We start from the raw sequence: 17,635 nt of genomic DNA, 5'->3' as shown, positions 1-17,635 counted from the left end.
TCTATTACTGGTGTAATATTTGGAGTGGGTGGGATGGGGTGGAAAAGAAGGGAGATGGCTTAGGATAATTCTTGTTAAGATTTGGGGAAATGGTGAAGCAAAGGAAAGAACAACTAATGATAATTGGGTTCTGTGTCCATAATATTGTATCCTTTCAAAAAATGTCAATGGCAACCTAAATGAGGACTGTGAGAGGCTGTTTAAAAGCTGTGAATGCCTGAAACTTAGAAGCCAAGGTATTCCCTGCCTGAGCTTAATGCTGCTCCCAACAAAGGACTAAGAAGCTACCAAAGGTGCCATTTTGGGGGATGGAAATTGGTTGAGGAGAAAAAGTCTTATTGGAGTGTATACACAGGCAGAACATTCTGTCTTAGAGGTACTAATTTATGAAATTGACAAGCCTTTCTTTTCCTATTTTGAAGTTATAAATATCAGCTTCTCCATCCAAGCCACTGTTGAAGTATTTAGGGAAGGGCAGAGAGTGGTATAAGAGGGAGGAAAGTAGGGAAAGACAAGGGCCATTGCTCATAGGGTGGAAAACTCTTGGAGCCTCTGTTTTTTGAACTTTGAAACTATTGGTGGCAGGGTTCAGTCGCTGACAGCACAAGTTCAAGAGTTTCAAAAGCCCCGGTCTCAGGAGAAGATTTAATTTTCATACTGGGGCAGTGGTTCACTTTATTTATTTTTTTTATTTTTTTTCTATTTTTAAACTTTACAGTATTGTATTGGTTTTGCCAAATATCGAAATGAATCCGCCACAGGTATACATGTGTTCCCCATCCTGAACCCTCCTCCCTCCTCCCTCCCCTCCTAAGAATGAACTAAAATTCAAAATGCTGTCTTGAATCATGAGATCCATCAATTCTTGACATTGTCTAGAGCTGCATCTAGGGAAAAAAAAAAAAGTGAAAAGTGAAGTCTCTCAGTCATGTCTGACTCTTTGCAACCCCATGGACTGTAACCTACCAGGCTCCTCTGTCCATGGGATTCTCCAGGCAAGAGTACTGGAGTGGGTTGCCATTTCCTTCTCCAGGAGATCTTCCCAACCCAGGGATCAAACCCAGGTTGCCCATGTTGCAGGTAGATGCTTTACCATCTGAGCAACATGTGTTAGGTTTCTGTGAAAACTTTTGTTTAAAAGTAAACTTCATATCAACACTGTCAGTTTTTTGTCTTTATTAAGCTATATAGATTTATAAAAAAAAATGCTGGGAGAAATATCAATAACCTCAGATATAGATGACACCACTGTAATGTCAGAAAGCAAAGAGGAACTAAAGAGCATCTTGATGAAAGTGAAAGAGGAGAGTGAAAATCTGGCTTATAACTCAACATTCAAATAAAAAAGATCATGGCATCTGGTCCCTTCATTTTATGGCAAATAAAAGGGGGGGAAGGGCAAGCAATGACAGATTTTCTCTTCTTGGGCTCCAAAGCCACTGCGGATGGTGACTGCAGCCATGAAATTTAAAAATCACTTGCTTCTTGGAAAGAAAGCTATACAAACATAGGCAACGATTCATGTTCACGTATGGAAAAACCAATACAATATTGTAAAGTAATTAGCCTCCAATTAAAATAAATAAATTTAAGTTTTTAAAAAAGGGGGGAAAAAAGAAAAAGAAAACTAGCAAACATAGACAGCATATTAAAAAGCAAAGACATCATTTTGCTGACAAAGGTCCATTCTATTTAAAGCTATGGTCTTTACAGTAGTCATATATGGACATGAGAGTTGGACCATAAGGAAGGCTGAGCACCAAAGAATTGATGTTTTTTGAATTGTGATGCTGGAGAAGACTCTTGAGAGTTTCTTGCACAACAAGGAGATCAAACCAGTCAACCCCAGAGGAAAGCAACACTGAATACTCATTGGAAGGACTTAAGCTGAAGCTGAAGCTCCAGTACTTTGGCCACCTGATGAGAACAACTGACTCATTGGAAAAGACCCTGATGCTGGGAAAGATTGAAGGCAAAAAGAGTAGAGGGTGACCAAGGATGAGAGATAGTTGGATAGCATCACCAATTTAATGGACATAAGCTTGTTCAGACTTGGAGAGATAATGAGAGATAGGGAAGCCTGGTGTGCTACACTCCATGGAGTCTCAGATAGCCAGACATGACTCAGTGACTGAACATCAGCAACAATCCATCTCTTATATAATAAAAGTGTAGCCTGTGGGTTTTTTTTTTTCTTTCATTTTTTAGTTTTACGGATATAGTTTAAGACTTTAGAAATTGTTTTTAAATTATGATTACATTGCAAAGCTTCACTATTTAACAACTAGTTCTGTTATTGTATTTACTTCTATAACTTTGTCGAAAATATAACATTTTTTGAAATTTGTTTCTGCCAGTTTTGTTTTTGCCAATTTTCTACCTCACCAGTACTCATCATTATCCTTTAAAAATACTTATGATTGCATAAATTTATCTTTCTTTCTCCCAGGAAGTATGCTTCCTGGAAAGTATACAGGTGTTATTTTTGGGTCCTTGCTTATATTTTGATGTACAAGTGTAGTCTCTAGATGTTAATAAAACATTAGAAAATCTATCTTCTGCAAATTAGTGCTGTGAAGGATTGATGTGATGTCAATGTATATTAATTTCTTTTGCAGATATTATTCTTATTAATTTCCCATCTGCACTCAATTTTTTTTTCTCATTTTTCCCTGAAATACAGAATATTCTCTAGTAATGGCTAGGTATGGACTTACTGTTTTCCCTTCTGGAACTTTTGTTACATATATTTTGAATCACCTTATTCTTTTATACATAACCTCTTTTCTTATTTCTCCTTTTGCTTAATTCTAGGAGAATTTGATTAATTTTTTTATTAGTCTTCAATTTTCTACAATATTCAGTGTGTTTATTTAGATTTTTTTAGTCTGACATTTGTGCTTTTTGTTCATATGCAAACCTGTAATATATCATAAGATCAATGGTTTTTATTTTATACCATTGAGAAGGTCACTCTTATTCACTAACACACAAAAAAGAGAGAGTACTGTCAGGGAATGTATACATTGCACTTGAAGAAAGAAGTGTTTACATTTATCCTAATTTTATTTTATTGGGTTATAGATTCTATGATCAGTAAAGTCTTTGTTAGCAAAATTGCTGAAGGCCATAAGCTATTTTGGGGTGTTCATCAGGACAGTATAGATTCACCAATTTTCTCTAACTAGTTCAGCGGCTCCCACTGGGAGTGAGATTGAGATTGCACCATATGCTGAGCAACAGTAAACACTGCCGGGAGCCGGCGAGAGACATTCCACTCGTGACAAAGGTCATGAGGAAGGGGGCTCGGCATACGCAAAGGCGGGATCGAGCCTCGGGAGTGCCCCCGGATATTCTCGAGCATCTACCCCCCAAAAAACCAGAGTCTGCCTACTTTATTGCTTTGTGCTCTCACCTCTGACTTTACTGGGGGCTGTCCCCCACCACCATCTCACTCTCTCTGTCAAAGAGTTAACTTACAGCTCCAATTAATAAAGTTCCTGGGCAATTGGGAGTGTTTAAATCCAAACCCTTCAGATGGCTCTCTAACTCGCCTGACAAGTTTACCCGGACACCTACAGCTATGCATACGATTGTTTACAGTCTCCCAGCCTCCAGAGGCACGGGAAGCTTAAGATATTCAAATAGCTTAGAGCCTCTCAGAGAATTAGAAACTGTCAGAATAAAACTAGTAAAAGATTTCATTGATGAGCCAATGTTTGTTGCCAAGTTTTCACATCCCCTGAATTGTATCCTTGAATGTGCATTAATTAATATAGTTGGTATGTAGAAAAAATAAGTAGTGGCCTTAGTGTTAGTAACTTTAGACCCTTAAGGTAGTAAATTCTTTCCTTTGTAAACCCATTACACATCCACCCTATAGGAACGTAATCTTATCTTCGGAAGATGGCGCCAAACCTTAAAATAATTACTCTTAGAGAAAATAAGTCTTTGTTGATAAGTCCTTGTCAAGAGTCATAAAATGTTAATAGGCCTCTGGCCAGAAGATGATGTAAATCACCTAAACCATTTGTATACGATAAATCTGCAGGAAAGAAACCCTGGTTTTTGATAAGCATCAAAGACTGCTGATTTTGCATCCCCTATTATCCTCTATGTGTAACTTAGGGTATAAAAGCCCCTGTTGAAAATAAAGCTATGGGCCTTGCTCACCAACGCTTGGTCTCCCCATGTCATTCTTCCCTTTAACTTCCAGCTGAGTGTCCATCTGGAGCGTGGATATCCTCTGCGACCATTTATTTGCCTGGGCTTCTAAGACCCACTCGAGAAGGTGTCTAAGGTGGGGCACCTTCCGCTATTCGAGAGGGCGCCTGCGGCCTCCGTGGTCAGAGCTAACCTGGTGTCACGGGTTATATTGATTTTCCGCGTAAACCAAGCCACTCAGCTTCTTTTCTCCACTGAATTTTCCTACTGAGCTATCCTCATTCTATTCCTCTTTATTATCTCTAATTAACATTTGAATAGGTCGCCTAGCCGTCTCTCCTTCGAATACCCTGGATCAGCCGGGGCTGGACCCCGGCAAAACACCAAAGGTGTGACTTCTGCCCAGTAAACATAAGGTCTGACATTTTCACAGGATCTCTGTTGTGGGTTGAATAGTGTTCCCTAAAAATGTGTGTTGAAAATCTAACCCCCAATGCCCGTGAATGTGACATTATTTGGAAATAAGGTAGTTGTAGACATAATCACATTAATATGATGTCATTAGGATGGGCCCTAATTGAAAAGATTGGAGTACTTATAAAAAAAAAAAAAAAAAGAAACTTGGGCATCAAGACCCACACAGAGGAGAGTGCCATGTGAAGATACAGACACAGAGAAAAGATGGCCATGGGAAGACAGAGACAAAAACCTGAGTGATGTGTAAAAGGCCAAGGAGGGCCTGAGATTAACATAATCTGAAAAAAAAATCAAGAAGGGATCCTGCCTCAGAGGCTTTGGAGGGAATATGTTCTGCTGACATGTTGATTTTTTACTTCTAGACTTCAAAACTGTAAAAGAATAAAATTTATTGTTGTTCTGAGCTACCCAGTTTGTCACACGTTGTTATGGCATCCCTAGCAAACAAGCAGTGACATCACCTTTAAGATCTGCTTTCTACACAGCTGCTTCATGATCTTCTCTTTCTTACAGCAATGTCTTCTCTGGGTTCGGGCTCCATGTATGGTTTGCCTGTGCCCTCTCCACATTTTCTCATTTTCTTGCTTTCTACCTAGTGAATACCTAACTTTTGTTGTATGCACTGCTCTGGTTTCCAGCAAGGATACAGAATTTTCCTCAGATCTTATCATAACTTTCTTCATTTCAATTAGGTGTTGAAAATCTGTCTTCAACCTTTTTAAGAGCAAATGAAAACAGCCTAGTCCTCCTTTCTGAGATATGCCCAGAAAGTAGAATTTCTGTCCTACAACTCTTGAACCAAGAGCTGTTGCTTGCAAATCACCCTCTATTACAAGAAAAATTGACTCTGGATCCAAGTAGGTGTCTACATCTATGTGAGCCACACCATTCATGGGAGTTTAATATGATTTTCCTTGAGAAAGAAACAGAATTGGAGTCAGGTAGACTAATCTGAAAGTGAAAGTCGTGTCCGACTCTTCGCAGCAGCAGCAGAATAATCTGAACTTTTGATAGTGTATAACAAGTTATTCCCATCTGACTATTACTTTCAGAAGAGCACATGCAATTCTGATGGTTCTGTAGATTTTTTACATTTTGCAGAACCTCACCAGATTGCCTCAGAATTAGGCATCCACTAAGCCTCACTTTCAAAGAGATCTCCACTCTAGATTTGCCTCTAATTTCTTATTAAAATATAAAGTTACTTGTGGACTTGTGTCCCACCAGTATAATTTTTCTTTCTTGGTTATTCAAACAGTTTGCATCTCCTGAAATATTTTTTTTTCCTTATCTTGAGTAATTCATTATTTACTTCCCTGTAACAAATGGAGTTTTCCTGCAAATATTCCTTGAAACTTTCTTATGAAATAGGCATTTCAACCAATTATTAGAGATAACCTGTAAGACCAACTCTTACATCTGCCTGATTGCACATGTTTGACAAAATTGCCTTATTGCTAAAATTTGGAAAAATTATATATGATCTTATTGATACTTTGACACCATGGTAACACTCCAGTGATGAGTTTACTCACATTTACAGACATCTTTGGCACTCGACTATGTGAGATTTTGTAGACACGTGATAGAGAATGATTTCCTGTGGTATCCAGGATAGCATTCATACATTAATGATGTCCCAATGGGAAACTCAGTTTCATTGGTTTGGATATTCAATTTAGCAAATTGGAAATGATCTAGGGCATTACAGTGACCTAGGGACCAAAAACTCAAGAACTTAAGAGTTAAAAAAAGATACCTAATGCCATTCTTCTTTCTCTAATATTAGATTTGAGGTCACACAAAATAAACTTTTATTTTGGAAAGATAATGTCCTTGTAATCTTTGAAGGGAAATTTCCATTAGCATGTATCCATTAGAAAGCAAACTATCTGGAAGTCTATTTTGCTATCTGGACCTTCTATTTATAGCATTTACTGTAAAAGACAGCTCCCATTCAATATTTCACATTTTCAGGGAGACAGAGAGAGTGTTTCTGCCCAGGTTCCACTTGGTTTGGTGTCTGTGTACTTCAGTGCATCAAAACCCCAGTAAAAAAAATTTAAATTAAAAAAAAAAAAAAACAGTAGAGGGCTTATAAGCATGAATGCAGAACTCAAGATGTTTTCTGAAACTTAGAAGCAATCACTAGCTCTCTAGGTCTGATTCCTAGGAAGGGCATTGCAAAACAATGAGGTAATAAATATCTCCTCAAAATGAAACCAACAACAACAAATCTACAGTTATTATAAGAAAACATGGTTTGACATGTATGTTGAATAAAAGTCTAGCTTTAGCTTTAAAACCCTGTGCCTATAGCTCTAGGCTCAATGAGTAAAGACTCATTTTGTATTCAATTAGCAGGAAATCAAAAAATATATATATACTTTGAAAAATAGAAATCATTTCCACTTTGGTTTGATAATTTATCCTTTAGTTTCTATTGAGCTCTCCTCTTCTTCCCTTTCAATTTTTTTTTCATATAGTGAAAGTTATGCTAGATACAATTCTGCACCCAGACAATTCTGCCTGATTTGCAAACCAATTTATCATCTCTTCAACATAATTAAATACTTATCCTCAATATGAAAATTTGATTTATTTTCAATATATTTAAATTTATTTATCCTTTACAGGATATATTTTGATCTGTATTGCCAGTTTCTTTTTTAACTTAGAACTTGAATATTAGATATAACTAGATTCTAGCTCAAGAAGTTTCACCTTATAAATAAAACCTACTGGACAGAGGAGGCTGGTAGGTTCCTAGTCCATGGGGTCACAAGAATCAGACATGACTTAGCAACTAAACCACCACTACCAAAGGCCAAATGAATATGAAGATGGTCTGGCAGATCTCCAGTCTAAAAAGTCTACCTGATAAAATTATGGCTGCCATCTCAGTACAGGTTGTTGTTGTTCTGCCATCCAGTCATGTCTGACTCCTTGCCTCCCTGTCCCTCACCATCTCCCGAAGTTTGCCCAAGTTCATGTCCATTGCATCAGTGATGCCATCCAGCCATCTCATACTGCAACTCCCTCTCCTCCTTTTACCCTCAGTCTGGTGAAAAAAAAAAAAAAATCTCAGAATTTAGGTGATTGCCTCTCTCTGTTAATTCAGTGAATCTAAACTAAGTCTCTGTATTTGTAAACAGGCACATTAGAAAACCCCAAGTTGAAACCATGGTGTTTCTGGAGAAGAGTGAGGACAAAAATGACTTGAGTGTCTGTTCTTGGTCTGTTTCTTTCGAGAACCACTCTTTTCTTTCAGAGATTTCCAGCAGTGAATATGTTATGTGAAAGAGTCACTTCAACAATTTCCTTTCTCCTTCTGTCTTCACTTTCTGAACATTCATGTCTTTGTGGTGTTGGTTACCTTAGGAAACCTTCTCCAGACCTTAGAAATACACTTTTTTGCATATTCTCATTGAGTTTATGTTTCTTTGTTTTTTGTTTTTTCTTTTCACCAGAGAAGGAAAACTTCAACATCTGAAATTAGTGTAAAGCTAAGGGGCAAGTCTGGAGAAGGCAATGGCACCCCACTCCAGTACTCTTGCCTGGAAAATCCCATGGATGGAGGAGCCTGGTGGGCTGCAGTCCATGGAGTCGCTAAGAGTCAGATACGACTGAGCGACTTCACTTTCACTTTTCACTTTCATGCATTGGAGAAGGAAATGGCAACCCACTCCAGTGTTCTTGCCTGGAGAATCCCAGGGAAGGGGGAGCCTGGTGGGCTGCCGTCTATGGGGTCGCACAGAGTCGGACACGACTGAAGCGACTTAGCAGCAGCAGCAGCAGCAAGGAGCAAGTCAGCCTTCTATTCACTTAGAATTTGGTTCAGATGGTAAAGAACCTGCCTGCCAACTCAGAAGATGCAAAAGGCTCAGGTTCTGTCCCTGAGTCAGGAGGATCCCCAGGAGAAGGAAATAGGTACCCACTCCAGTATTCTTGCCTGAAACATTACATGGACAGAAGAATGTCTGGCTCAGTCTGTCAGACATGACTGAGCATGCACACACATAGCCCATATTGGCTAAAACAATCTTTGTGTTTAGTTTACAATGTAGCCCAATTTCCATAAGGAATGCACAGCATTCTCCAGCCAAATAGGCTATATATAGCAATTTTGCATGCTTTGTTTTCTGCTGGTCTGTGTTTCTCTCCAAAATCTATGAAGATGGTCAATTTACCCCAATTTAGGTTCAATGATATTTTCTTTCAGTTCCTATTCTTTGACAACATTTTGCTTCTAATCCTAATTAGATGGACTTTCCTCGTGGTCTGGTGGTTAAGAATTATCCTTGCAATACAGGGGATTCAGGTTCCATCCCTGATTAGGGAACTGTGATCCCACATACTATGAAACAACAAGGCTGAACACCAAAATTGCTGAGCATGTGTCTCTGGAGCCCACGTGCCACAACTAGAGAGACTGCATACCACAGCTACTGAAACCTTGTGCTCTGGTGCCCAAGCACAGCAACTATTGAGCCGTGGCTTCACAACTAAACAGCTTGTGCACAGCAGAAAAAGACCCCACCTGACCCTACAAAGATTCCTCATGCTGCAACCAACACCTGATAGAGTTAAATATATAAATAAAATAATCTAAAAGGATGTATTGTATAGCACAACACCTGCTTCCTCAATCTGCAATGTAGGAAGCCTAGTTTGATCCCTGTGTCAGGAAGATCTCCTGAAGAAGGAAATGGCAATCCCCTTCAGTATTCTTGCCTGGAGAATGCCATGGACAGAGGACCCTGGTAGGCTATAGTCCATGGGGTCACAGAGAGACACGACTGAGTGACTAGAACTAACCATCATCAGAATCTTACATGTTGATGTCTCTTAAAACTATTTATTATTGATTTGGTATTTAATTTTGTTAAGTGCACAAATAAACACCACATTGTAATTACGGAAATTTGAAGAGTCTTGTTTAGATATTCTGAAGCCTTTTGGAACGTGGGGCAGTGTGCACTAAGCTGGAAGTGCACAGCGAGGGGCAGGACCTCTCCAGATTCCTTTCCCCTGACTGTAACTGGTGCAGCAGATGGTGCTCGCTCCAGTGAGGCTGAAGCTCATCCCTTTCTATGTGCAGGTCACATGTATAACTTACTTCTTTTCCGAAAGGAAAGGCTTCCAGAGGTTTTCCTCTGTGTCTCCAACTAAGGATATCAGGTTGATTTGGACATAAAATTTCTGGAAAGTAAAAGGTATGTTTTATTGAAGAGTTTTCACCAGAGGTAATCTGCAGTCATAGGGTGCTATGGTTGGTACTACCTAAAAACACAGAAAGGACTAGATCAACTGAGATTTCAATCTCAGGTTTTAATCAAAACTATATAAAATAATTTACACCTTTAGTTAAGTACCAAAACTTTTAAAGAAGCAAAAGGATCTCTTGGAGGATAAGTCATTCATTTACTCAATGTATATTAATTGAGTACTTATTCTGTGTAAGCCATTCATCAGGGTCTGGTGATAAAATGGTGAAAAACATAGATAAATTCCTTGTCTTCCAAGGAGCTTACATTCTCAGGAAAGATTTCTACATATGTATTCCACATATACTAATCATCTAATCATTGCATATTGGAGACTCATAATCAGCTTATTGTTGCTGAATCTTTCAGCATAATTACCTAGATACAAGTTCTGAGAATTTAAGGAGTCTTAAACAGCTCAGCCCGGAGAAGGCAATGGCAACCCACTCCAGTATTCTTGCCTGGAAAATCCCATGGATGGAGGAGCCTAGTGGGCTGCGGTCCATGGGGTCGCTATGAATCGGGCACGACTGAGCGACTTCACTTTCACTTTTCACTTTCATGCATTGGAGAAGGAAATGGCCACCCACTCCGGTGTTCTTGCCTGGAGAATCCCAGGGACTCGGGAGCCTGATGGGCTGCCGTCTATGGGGTCGCACAGAGTCGGACACAACTGAAGCGACTTAGCAGCAGCAGCAGCAAACAGCTCAGCCTGTGTAATGTTGTTCCCCATTTTCCCCTTATTCCTGCACTGCTTTGATCTACCATCTCCATAAAAATTACTTAAAAAAATTTTTTTTCTCTCTTTCTTGTGCCACCTCTCCACTTAAGTATAAATAACACAGGACAGGGAGTTTGCTCATCTTGTTCACTGCTATAACACCAGTGCCTGGAAGAACAGCAAACACAGAGTATACACTCAATAAATTGAATTAAATGAATGAATGTTTTATACTTGTATATTAGCAAATGCAAAAACCATAGAGTACTTAAATGACATTAAACAAAAGAAAGAAGAAAATAATAAATTGGTCAAAGCTTCACATTAGCTAATCTTTCCTGATTTAGAGGCAAACTACAGCAGGATTTATCATGTTAAACAAAGAATTCTAAATGGCAGAGCCTGGTCAGATGGTTCCCAAAACATGTGATGAACTTGAAAGTGATTACAAAAAATTGAATCACAATAAAATACTCATAAAACAAGCAAATACTTGTCAATAATTAGAATTAGAAAACAGAGAAACAACTGCTGGAGAGGCCAGGAGTCAAGTTACAAACAGATTAAAGGGAGAGATAGGCCTTCCCTGTTATCCCTTCTACGAACATTCACTGAAGCACTGCTATTTCAAAGGCTTTCCATTCCAACCAAGACACAGTAACTAGCAGAACTGCCTTTTAATTGGAATCTAAGGAAGTAAATATTTGTGAATATGGGAACAGTTTCAACCAAAATGCCATTTTATTTGCAAAAATCTCATCATTTTGAGGATCCGAAACCAGCAGGTGGCAGGGGTGCAGACACCACATCAGTCTTGAAAAGTCACAGCTTCCGGAATGGTGAGGGATAACAGCAAAGCACAGTTGAATGGTCACATTATACAGACCCAGCCAAAGATGAGGAAGGCATTTGTAGCATAGCTGCCATCTCCTTGATCCTGGATCCAGACTCAAAGAAATCAGTCTCTCTCTGAGCATCCCATGCTGATAAATCATCTCATAGTCATTATTAGAATAAAACATCCTCCAAGTGTAGGCACTGGAACAGCTAGTAAAGCAGCTGCCAGTTTGGATTAATAAAGCAAAGAATATCTGGAAAGAGAACAATGACTATTCGTTTATCTCTATATTTGTGGTGGTGGTGTAGAAAGTTCACAACAGCATGTTGGGCTACAAAAGAGTAACTGTGAATATCCTGGGAGCAAAAATGAAAGGAGATTGGAAAATCCTCCAAAATTCTCAATGTATGTTGAACCCTTGAGTGTGTGTGTGCTCAGCCACTCAGTCATGTCCAGCTCTTTGCAACCCTATGGACTGTAGCCCATCAGGCTCCTCTGTCTGTGGGATTTTCCCTGGCAAAAATACTGGAGTGGGTTGCTATTTCCTCTACCAAGGGATCTTCCTGACCCAGGGATCAAACCTATGTCTCTTGCATCTCCTGCATTGCAAGTGGATTCTTTAGCACTGAGACACCAGGTAAGACTGGTGGCTTAAATTTATTATGGTTCCTAAATTTATTAGGTGCTGGTATTTGGCTTCTGGCAAGGATTCTTTGGAACATTTTGAGATCAGGTGCTGTATGGCTCATGCTTTATACTTCCCATGTAGAGATGTGCATGCTGTGATGGGCCTAAGATTCTGATAAACAAGTGAATGACTTTAGTTAAAACATTAACATCAGCCACCATAATCCCATTTCAGAGCCCTTAGCCTGTTACTAACCACGTGACGTATGATTGGATGAACTATATTTATACCTTCACTCCTACTACAAAATTTACTTTTGATGGTTAAAAGATTTCTAAAATAATTCTTAAATGACCTCAGTTATTTTTAATAAGCTTTTCCCACATATAAATCTTTTTCTGGATCTCTGAAAATTGCTCTTTTTCTTTAATGCTTGGAGACTATCATTTCTTCACTTAATGTGTCACCTATATATGTTCATAACTAGTAGCTGTACTTGTGTTTTTGAACTTGCCATTTAATTTATGTTTCAGGTTTTCCTTCATATCTCATGTTACTAGTTCCACCTGTTCCTCACTCTTACTTTTCATATACACTTCCCAAACTTAATACCTCTGAATATTTCCTTTTTTTTTTCCAAATCACACTAAACCCTTTTTTAAATGAAGTTCAGTTTCAGTGTTCAGCAGGCCAATCAGCTCACACTCATCCCTCATCACAAATGAAGGATACTTTTGCTCCAAGGTGGAAATTAAGTGCAAAGAGTACACTTCCATTAGGAAATTAGTACAGAAAGTCAGCACAAAATTTCCCTAGGGAAAAAAAAAAAAAAACAGGAATGAGATTTTCCCATGAGGGACAAAGAGATTGATCTGCAAACCAGAGAGTATAGGCACACTGGGGGGCTGCCGGGCCCCAATCTCCCTGGGATGTGCAGCACAGAGAAGCAGTCCCTCTGAGATCATAGCTGGGCTATAGAACACTTCCTGTCCAGGAGAAAAGTCATCCTTGTGGCTTGGAGTGTGTTTACCATGCAGAATGTCTGGAGGTGGCTGACATACTGGAGAAAGAGAAACAAAGTGCTCTTAATTGTGTGAAAATAACTTTTCCTCATTGATGAGCTAGCCAAGAGACTCATAACCATATGTCTATATGTTTTAATAGTTGTGGTAGACTAACATTTTATTGATGGCAAATTTAAACAGAGAGAGAAAGAGAGTCTTGTTAAAAGAACTGATACATTGCAGCCCAGTGACTAGAACTGAGACATCCTCGGTTCATGGTTTTCCACCTAAAGTATACTCCTGAAATGACATAGCAGACAGGTCCCATCCACATTTTGTTCTATTGATATCACTGTTCACTCAATACACAGTTGTTAGATTGATGGATTTTTATATCTTCATACCTCCTTTCTAGAAAGGCATCACCAATTTACATCCACCTTCTTGGCAGTAAGAAATGCTTGTGCCCAAATCTCATCCAACATGTTGCCCAATCACCTGTCACATTATGCTGTGACCAACAAAATTCAGACATCTCTTTCCAACTCTGCAGTGGCCACCTGCCGTGTTTTGGCAGAGAAAATCGGTCTCCTCTCTGCACTCTATAGAGCAAAGTCCTCCTCAACCATTCATTTCATTCCAATGAAAAGAGAATCATTGAGTGAAATCTTCTGAAAAGCCTACAGTCCTCACAATAAGACTGCATATTCTATACCATAATTCGTATCTGAGTCTCTGTCTCTATATACAGTTGGTTTGAACCCAGAATCAGAATACATTTAAATCTCTTAAATTACATAAAACTGTAGTAACGTGAAAAGTCATTTCAGCTTGGCTTAAACCAGGTCAGTTTCTCAGCCTAGACTTTCGCTTTCTCAAGAATAAAATGGGGCATTGCACTAGAATAAATTACCCCTTTAAGGACTTTGTAAATACTCTGATGTTGTAATATCGAATTTCAGGGCTCATCAGTCCCTTGTTTCCCTTGATTAATAAGTGCACTGTGGTGTGATATTTAAGTACCATGCTGTTAAATCTCTGTTGCCTAAGCCTCACACTTCTGCATTCTCCTTTGACTGCTGAGGCTACAAGCCTGAAAGCTAAAATTGATTGTCTTTCTTGCCAGCTGTGTCCTGGTTAAGCTGACAGTTGAAGGCATACATACTGAATTAAAAGGCAGGAAGATAATAGAAGTCATTCTTGTAGATGGGCTCAGGAAGTGGCAATTGATGGCTCTTTCTTAGTAGCAGCAACTTTAATTCCAGCAATGGCAATGACTGCATGCTCCAGCAACCTCAGCTACCTTCTGGCAGCAGTGGCAGCTTCTGCAACATGAGCAGCTGAAGGAAATACCTATTCACTGACAGTTTCAGGCACCTGTGCTCTAGTCCAGAGGAAATGGCAGGTTTCTGAGCTCTGGTAACATTTCCTGCCTCCTTTAGCTCTTCCTGCCCTTTTAACACTTACTACCTGTACTAAACCCCTCACTCCTTGAAATATATAGACTAGTTTTTTTGTTTGTTTGTTTGTTTGTTTCACGGCTCTAGAATCAGGTAGACTTAGGTTCTGGTCCTCCCCATAGTTCAGTTCAGTTCAGTCGCTCAGTCATGTCCAACTCTTTGCAACCCCATGAACTGTAACATGCCAGGCCACCCTGTCCATCACCAACTCCCAGAGTCTACCAAAATCCATTTAAATTGAGTTGTTGATGCCATCCAATCATCTCATCCTCTGTCGTCCCCTTCTTCTCCTGCCTTTAATCTTTCCTTCAATCTTTCTCAGGGTCTTTTCAAATGAGTCAGCTCTTTGCATCAGGTGGCCAAAGTATTGGAGTTTCAACTTCAACATCAGTCTTTCCAATGAACACCTAAGACTGATCTGCTTTAGGATGGACTGGTTGGATCTCCTTGCAGTCCAAGAGACTCTCAAGAATCTTCTCCAAAACCACAGTTCAAAAGCATCAATTCATCGGCGCTCAGCTTCCATCACAGTCCAACTCTCACATCCATACATGACCACTGGAAAAACCATAGCCTTGACTAGATGGACCTTTGTTAACAAAGTAATATCTCTGCTTTTTAATATGCTATCTAGGTTGGTCATAACTTTCCTTCCAAGGAGTAAGCGTCTTTTAATTTCATGGTTGCAATCACCATCTGCAGTGATTTTGGAGCCCAAAAAAGTAAAGTCTGACACTGTTTCCACTGTTTCCCCATCTATTTGCCACAAACTGATGGGACCGGATGCCATGACCTTAGTTTTCTGAATGTTGAGCTTTAAGCCAACTTTTTCACTCTCGACTTTCACTTTCATCAAGAGGCTCTTTAGTTCTTCACTTTCTGCCATAAGGGTGGTGTCATCTGCATATCTGAGGTTATTGCTATTTCTCCTGGCAATCTTGATTCTAGCTTGTGCTTCATCCAGCCCAGCGTTTCTCATGATGTACTCTGCATATAAGTTAAATAGGCAGGATGACAATATACAGCCTTGACATACTCCTTTTCCTATTTGGAACCAGTCTGTTGTTCCATGTCCAGTTGTAACTGTTGCTTCCTGACCTGCATACAGGTTTCTCAAGAGGCAGGCCAGGTGTTCTGGTATTCCCATCTCTTTCAGAATTTTTCAGTTTATTATGGTCCACACAGTCAAAGGCTTTGGCATAGTCAATAAAGCAAAAAGAGATGATTTTCTGAAACTCTTTTGCTTTTTTGATGATCCAGCAGATGTTGGCAATTTGATCTCTGGTTCCTCTGCCTTTTCTAAAACCAGCTTGAACATCTGGAAGTTCACGGTTCACATATTGCTGAAGCCTGTCTCGGAGAATTTTGAGCATTACTTTACTAGCATGTGAGATGAGTGCAATTGTGTGGTACTTGGACCAATCTTTGGCATTACCTTTCTTTGAGATTGTAATGAAAACTGACCTTCTCCAGTCCTATGGCCACTGCTGAGTTTTCCAAATTTGCTGGCATATTGAGTGCAGCACTTTCACACCATGTTCTTTTAGGATTTGAAATAGCTCAACTGGTATTCCAAGATCCCCACGAACTTTGTTTGTACTGATGCTTCCTCAGGCCCTAATGTGAATGACTTCACATTCCAGGATGTCTGGCTCTAGGTGAGTGTGAGTGATCACACCATCGTGATTATCTGGCTCATGAAGATCTTTTTTGTACAGTTCTTCTGTGTATTTTTGCCACCTCTTCTTAATATCTTCTGCTTCTGTTAGGGCCATACCATTTCTATCCTTTATTGAGCCCATCTTTGCATGAAATGTTTCCTTGATATCTCTAATTTTCTTTAAGAGATCTCTAGTCTTTCCCATTCTGTTGTTTTCCTCTACTTCTTTTCACTGATCACTGAGGAAGGCTTTCTTATCTCTCCTTTCTATTCTTTGGAACTCTGCATTCAAATGGGTATATCTTTCCTTTTCTCCTTTGCTTTTGGCTTCTCTTCTTTTCAAAGCTATTTGTAAGGCTTCCTCAGACAGCGATTTTGCTTTTTTGCATTTCTTTTTCTTAGGGGTGGACTTGATCCCTGTCTCCTGTACAATGTCATGAACCTCTGTCCATAGTTCATCAGGTACTCTGTCTATCAGATCTAGTCCCTTAAATCTATTTCTCACTCCCACTGTATAGTCCTAAGGGATTTGATTTAGGTCATACCTGAATGGTCTCATAGCTTTCCCCACTTTCTTCAATTTAAGTCTGAATTTGGCAATAAGGAATTCATGATCTGAACCACAGTCAGCCCCATAGTTGCTATTTTAATAATCTTGAACAGTTATCTAACCTAAGACTCAGTTTCTCTGTAAAACAAAAAAGAATATTAACTACCTCATGCCTTTATTTTAAGAATTAAGTGCAAGGGCTGACTTGATAGCTCAGTTGGTAAAGAATCTGCCTGCAATGCAGGAGACTCCAGTTCCATCCCGGGGTCTGGAAGATCCACTGGAGAAGGATAGACTACCCACTCCAGTATTCTTGGGCTTCACTTGTGACTCAGTTGGTAAAGAATCCGCCTGCAATACAGGAGACCTGAGTTTAATCCCTGGGTTGGAAAGATCCCCTGGAGAAAGGAAAGGCTACTCACTTCAGTATTCTGGCCTAGAGAATTCCCTGGACTGTATAGTCCATGGGTCGCAAAGAGTTGGACACCGAGCGACTTTCACTTTCACTTCACTTAGATTACATAATGGTGCTTAACAAGAGGACTCATTATGTATTAGCACTTACAGTACTCAAGAGTAACCAATGCATTTTTTTTTAAATATTATTTTAACTTAAAAGAAGTAACTGAAAGATTATAGAGAGTATCAGTGGTGATATGTGCAGAACATTTGTTTATAAAAATCGCAAGGAGATTGTGCATTCTTTGCCCTGATTTATCTTTGCTTCTGAGTTTGAACATGTACACATATGCACATACCTGCTTTATTTCATGTTTCCTCCCAAGAAAATGTACTCTTACACACTGCTCATTACACATCTTCCCTCCCCTCCCCAGGACAAGAACAAATCTCCTTAGCCTCCTACA

The 17,635-nt window shown here is 39.4% G+C and overlaps 1 protein-coding gene across 1 annotated transcript in view; it reads right to left on the bottom strand.

Annotated features, from left to right (window-relative positions):
• Positions 1–9,621: 9,621 nt before the first annotated feature.
• Positions 9,622–17,635, bottom strand: part of CR1L (complement C3b/C4b receptor 1 like) — a 53,656-nt gene continuing 45,642 nt past the window's right edge. The window contains 6 exon segments of the mRNA XM_055583752.1: positions 9,622–9,733; positions 9,735–9,843; positions 11,232–11,317; positions 12,799–12,905; positions 12,984–13,069; positions 13,072–13,155. Coding sequence (XP_055439727.1) covers positions 9,622–9,733; positions 9,735–9,843; positions 11,232–11,317; positions 12,799–12,905; positions 12,984–13,069; positions 13,072–13,155 — 584 coding nt within the window.

The sequence above is a fragment of the Bubalus kerabau genome, chromosome 5 (genome assembly GCF_029407905.1).
Source record: "Bubalus kerabau isolate K-KA32 ecotype Philippines breed swamp buffalo chromosome 5, PCC_UOA_SB_1v2, whole genome shotgun sequence".
NCBI lineage: Eukaryota > Metazoa > Chordata > Mammalia > Artiodactyla > Bovidae > Bubalus > Bubalus kerabau.
This window is presented reverse-complemented; position numbering and strand designations above follow the sequence as displayed.